This window comes from Neomonachus schauinslandi, chromosome 5, assembly GCF_002201575.2.
Source record: "Neomonachus schauinslandi chromosome 5, ASM220157v2, whole genome shotgun sequence".
Classification (NCBI taxonomy): Eukaryota; Metazoa; Chordata; class Mammalia; order Carnivora; family Phocidae; genus Neomonachus; species Neomonachus schauinslandi.
In genome coordinates this window covers 112,204,915-112,210,914 of record NC_058407.1, presented here as the reverse complement: position 1 = coordinate 112,210,914, position 6,000 = coordinate 112,204,915, and the positions used below count along the sequence as shown (strand labels likewise).

The 6,000-nt window shown below is 38.7% G+C and overlaps 1 protein-coding gene across 2 annotated transcripts in view; it reads right to left on the bottom strand.

Moving 5' to 3' along the window:
• Positions 1-307: 307 nt before the first annotated feature.
• Positions 308-6,000, bottom strand: part of MPP7 (MAGUK p55 scaffold protein 7) — a 327,469-nt gene continuing 321,776 nt past the window's right edge. For both annotated transcript variants that reach the window (XM_021686517.1, XM_021686516.1), the window contains exons 14-17: positions 5,834-5,927; positions 4,684-4,792; positions 2,985-3,128; positions 308-2,498 (exon numbers count right to left, since the gene is read on the bottom strand). In XM_021686517.1, the coding sequence (XP_021542192.1) occupies positions 2,319-2,498; positions 2,985-3,128; positions 4,684-4,792; positions 5,834-5,927 (527 nt within the window). In that variant the 3' untranslated portion in view covers positions 308-2,318. The remainder of the gene's footprint in view (positions 2,499-2,984; positions 3,129-4,683; positions 4,793-5,833; positions 5,928-6,000) is intronic.

Genomic DNA, 6,000 nt, shown 5'->3' with positions numbered 1-6,000 from the left:
ATCAAAATGGCTATGTAAACATCACTTGCAAAGCCATGTACCTAATAAAACATTTCTCAAATTGCCAGGGTGCCCCTTTTCATTAAAAACAAACAAACAAAAAATTCTAGTGTGAAAAGGGAGAAAGGTCTGGACAGTTATATATATATATATTTTTTTTTTTTTTTAAGATTTTTATTTATTTATTTGACAGAGAGAGACACACAGCAAGAGAGGGAACACAAACGGGGAGTGCGAGAGGGAGAAACAGGTTCCCCGCTGAGCAGGGAGCCCAACATGGGGCTCGATCCCAGGACCCTGGGATCACGACCCGAGCCGAAGGCAGACGCTCAACGACTGAGCCACCCAGGCGCCCCTGGACAGTTATATTTTTAAATAACACCCCATCGCCACCAATAGCCAGAAGGACTCTGTTTCCACCACATTACACTACCTTCTACCCCCACAGTAAAGAATTTGGTTGGACTGCCTAAATTAAATTATTCAGACAATTGCCTAGATAATTACACATTTCCCATTACTCCTTGTACAGGAAGCTTTGATTTATAGATCTTAGTGTTCAAAGAGGAGTCTATTCTACCCAAACTCTCTGTGTAAGACTTGTATTTTCTTAGAGCAGCCATACAACTTTAAAGTACGGCAGCCCTCTTCCCCACTCCTTTAAAAATCTAGATGGCTTGCTATTGACTTTATAAACTTAGAACTCACTGTCTGGATCATGTTAAGTAACATCTGGTCTGACTGTTTTAGTGAGAGTGTGTATCAAGACCATTACAGCAGTTTTTGTCTCTGTTTCTAATATGAAATTTGACGCGTCTGAAGGAAATCCAGTGGATAATGCTACCAAGTGCACAGTGCACATATAACACTCGTGGGCTATCTGTGTACAAACAAAGGTCAAATATTTACATGGAATGTTGACCCTGACTTATAAAACTACTCTTTTAAATTATGACATCTTTACATACAATTTATTTTATGAATAGCTCCATTTGATAATTAAAAAAATACGCCTTTCAAAGATTTCATAAATATATAAAATTTCACTACGTTCTATTTTTCTTATGACATCTAAACTCTCTTTACAAATCAACAAAAAATATTTTCTGTTTGAAAGTCATAGATGTGATGATTTTTGATTGGCAGGGTCTTACTGCATGCAAGAATGGCAAGACATGTTCTCTTAAACAACTTATGGCCCTTTCTAGTATGCTGAAGTTCAGTAGTAACAAAGAAAAATGAGAGCCCATCTAAATTATTTACAAGAGTGTTTCTTAAGATTCTTTAAAAATGGTAAGATTAGGATGATACCTGACCAGTGTTAAGAATTATTTTGATGATGAAGAGGTAAGTTAACATTATACGAAAAGTTTTTCTAAAATACATTTTAGTGCAATTTAAGTATATGATCAATTGCACATGTGAAAAATGATCACATTTTAACTGTAGCAGTAACATGTAAAACATCTACTTTGAGAATAGGAATCACATTCTTATAATTTATTGGATAGTGACTCCGGAAATCCTGTCTGAGGATTTACAAATAAAAATGTCCTTCGTAATCATTACTTGCCCCAAGATATCACCAACCTTACAAAGACTAATACCATAAGGAAGGGCTTTTAGTTACATATACAATCATTTTTAAAAGTCATATCTTCCCTCATTAAATACTCGAGTCACTGATATGTAGTCCTAAGAGGTCGTCTCAAGCTATAACATGCAGGCCACTCACTAAGGCAAATGTGTTGTAATTCCTTTAAGAAAGATTTTTAAATACACTGACTATATTGTATATATGTAAGAAAAAGGTTGCGCTTTTAGAATAGCAAGAGGACGCCTTATTGTCAGCCTAGGTGAACCTATAGTGACCCATCCAAAGAACAGCAAAGCTGTCCTGTTTGCCTGGAGCTGCGCAAGGCTGCTAAGTTAGTACCTTCAACTGTTAACGTACAAACTTGATGGAGGGACCACGTCTGAGACCTGCTGAAGCACTGAACTCCAGTATCAATTCCCTAGCTGTTTCTCTCTAAAAAGTCCAACCTCATCTTGGAGATACAGCTGTATATTAAAGACAACCAAAAGGTTCAAAGCTCTGCTCAAAATACAGTACTGTGCAAATTTTGATTTTGGATCTTCTACTCAAATAATTGTGTTTGAAGTAAGGCTGGATAAAGATACAAACAAAACCAACATTCAGTTTTAAGCAAGACTGCACATCTACAACAGTGATATAGATTAAAAAGCCCTACCACCAGAACGGTAACTGATTTCATCATGCACTCTACAAAAAAGATGATTGTGGGAATTTCCCTTAGTTATGAATGTAACCAGCTCACTGGAACCCAGTGGGCTTCTGTCTCTAATTTGTCAAAAGTTGTTTTTAGCTCATTGAATGCCACGGTAAGGTCATCATTTACTATAATTTTGTCAAAAAGATGACCATACTGATTTTCCATTATCTGTGCAGATTTAATCATTTCCTGAAAGTCTTCTTCCTGCAAAAGGAAGAATTAAAAAAACTTTGGTTAACCAGGCAATTACATCACTTTGCATGGACGCAGACATTTCCACAACTGGTTTATCAAATGCTATTCTGTGTTTATTCTTTCAGCCACAAATGAAAATGACCCTCTTGAACTGCAAGTTCTTCAGACGTCATACCTTCTGATGTTCTCTCTCGGATCTGCTCAACTGCTTGCACAGAATCAAAGTTCCCACCTTTCGTGAATTTCAGGATTGTCACTCATTCACTTATGATTACAGGGATATTTCAGTCAATATAATTTGAAGATCTATTCATAGAAGCACAGAAAGCCAGTACAGCGCAATCACTCAAAACGTATGTACCCAAATACAATTCTGTCTTTTATCGGGTTTTGGATCACAGCCTCTACTACACCATGTCTTCCAAAAGTAGTGGCTCCCACATGTATGATTTCAAGTACCACTTACATCTTCTTACTGAGCATCACTGTACTTACTGTAAAAGGCTTTGCAGCACCTTGGTCATCTCTGCTTGAAATAATCTTTGCATTTTTTCTTGTCTCCCTCAAACGCTCTATTGATGGAGGCTTTATAAATATCACATAGGGCTTAAATTCTAGGGTCCTTAAATGCTTCACTGTCTGCAAGGAAGAAAATAAGTCTTCTTTTATTTCTTCATAATGTCATGAGTGAATTTTACAGTAAACCAAAGTTTCTTTCAAAGGAGAAAATTCCTTAAAATTATCTAATTAAGGCCAATAGCTCTTTCAGTATATTATTCAATCAGTTAAATGTCATAATTAAATGTCATAATTATATACCCCTGAAAAAATGTTGGAGAATATAACTTGCCTTTTAAAATGTTTTGAAAAATGTCATAATTCATATTGGACAGAAGCAGCTAAAAATATCATAAAACTGATTTTTAAATCAAATACTCAAAAGATGCTATGCATTAAGTGTCTGCACATGAAAGTTTTCCAACCATCCCACCTAAGCCTCTTCCTGATCTCAAATAGGAGTCTGTCATTCTGTCTGTCTTGTTTGCCGTTCTGTGGGCAAGACTTCCGCTTTCCATGAAGCTTGTCAACATTCTCCCATCAAAATATCTTACATTATTTCCGCTATGCTTCTGAGGACTCGTCTACAGTCTAGGGGGAATGGCAAAAGGGTGGGAGTGGAGGGAGCCTCTTGACCTGTGTGTCAGGGCCTCCTCAGAATGTGAGTACAGACCACAAACTCCCCTGAAAGGTTATGGTGGGGTGTGGGGGTGCAGCCGGAGGATCCATACGTCTGGAGGGCTAGTGAGGCTCTCGGACGGAGAGCTGGACCTGCACTGACGGAGCTGGACACGACTAGACCCAGGGCCCTGGCACAGAGCTGGCTGCACAAGCAGGAGTAGTCTACTCATCGCCGGTGCCTACATGAAGGGGTCAGCTGCCCTACTGATTCTTGGGGCGCTTTGACTCCAGATTCATCTTCCTGAAGAAGAATGAAGGGCTTCTCCAGGCCACTCACTCTTGGAGGTTGTGTACCCATCAGTGGAGGGAGACTCTGTGGCCCCTGGGTAACAAGGAAAACGCTATGGGTAGGGTCTCTGCTGGAGGAGATGTGGTTCAGTAAGAACGGAATGGCTTCATCCACTGGCATCCTCGGTCCAAAGTGTTTCTAAGCGTTCCCCGGCTGCCAGCAAGGATTCAGCTGACAGCCGCAGGAAGGATCTCATTCAGTTCAATTCCTGTGAAATGCCCCACAGCTCTATGTACGGGGTGTACGCTTCTAGGATATGTAGAGACTCAAAATAAAAGAAGGCCAAGAACCAAAATGTCCATTGTAAAAATTACAAACACTTATAATCAGACTTAACACTTAAAAATCCATTATACACGTAGCAACGTATTTTACACAGAAGAAATATCTAAGAGTCTTGTACTTGGCTAACACAGACTATAAACAAGAGTTACAAACAGATCTTGTGGCTTCCCCTAACTCCTCTTTTCTAATATTAGGGGCCTTTTTTATTTTCCTCTCACCAGAGACTTCTCAAATTACATTTAAATGCTTTTGTCATTAGGAAAGCCACAGATATGCCCAAAGTGAGCAGCCTTCAGATTTACCCCCAGATTGAAAGGTTCACATGGAGTGTGGTAGCTCACATGGGCCAGAATGGTACTGAATAGTTCATTGTTCACTTACATGAGGCTGAACATCCAACAAACAAACTTTGTTTTTAGCTAGGACAGACCGCACGGAGTCTATACTCGTCCCGTAGTAGTTGTTTTTATATTCACCGTATTCAATAAACCTGTAGGAAATCAGATCTAAATCAGAGCCATTTGTGAATTAATTATAGATATAAGTGGGAAGACATAATTCAAATATAGAAAAGATTTTTGCTGAACATGTAATTTTTTTTTTTTTACTGTGTTCAATAAAATAAGTAGGGCCAAGTCCTCCAGAATGTCAATTTTTAAAAATCTTGTATTTTACATTTTCAAATCAGTAACACTTGCTTGTATTACACTTAAGCAGAAAAAAAGTACTTCAGGCCAGCAGTACTCTGTTTTCCATCACCTCTTTTTCAGAACTAATGCAATGCAATAAAGCAGTGAATAAGCCAAACAATAGAAACTACTGAAATTTCACTGCATGCTACAGAATAACCACGCTCAGCTTTAGAACGACAGGAGGGACTGCCTGGTGGCTAATGGAAGCAGGGCAGCCGATTACGTGCTATAAAAACACAATCGCTGCGCCAAACGTGGAAAAAAGCATTTTGATGTTTCAATAAAATCCCCAAATCTCACATTAAAGCACACATTGCTTCCTGATACCCTAAAATATTCACGCTGAAGCAAATGGAGGACCTGGGGAGGTTGGAGGGGGAGGGTTAGAGCTGGCCAGGGGACGTGGTACAAGCAAGGTGATGAACAGTATTTTAATTTTTTGAAGAGCCAATGAGGGTGAGAGGTGCATGCGGGAGAGATGGTCGAACTAGGGATCTATTACATTGTTGTTAGTTTTTTAAAGAAAATTCTATTCAAATTCTATGTTAAGATTCAATGAGTGGGGTGGAAAGAGGTCACAATATATAAGCAACATTCCCTCATCCTTCAAAATAATTCCTACCCATTGAACTTACCAGAAACATAGCAGCTCTAGGTTATTAAAAAATTACAGGTGAAGACTGATAACACCTACTAACTGAATTATCACCTTTTTATCCGTTTCAGATATTATAAAACTTAAAATTTATTTCAAACGGAAGGGAACCCTCAGTTCCCTGGAAACTGGATACAGAGGCACAGGCTTAAAAACAAGAGTCACACAAAAACCCGCCACATACTTGTTATTTTGTACATCTGTCTCGAACAAATGCTTGGAAATGAAAATATATTCCACACCATCGCTCTCCTGGCTTCTTCTTGCTCTGGTCGTGTCTGCGATTTAATTAAAAAGAGTTTACAGAAGTTTACATCAGCTACCCTAAGGAGGACACTAAAAAAGAAATCA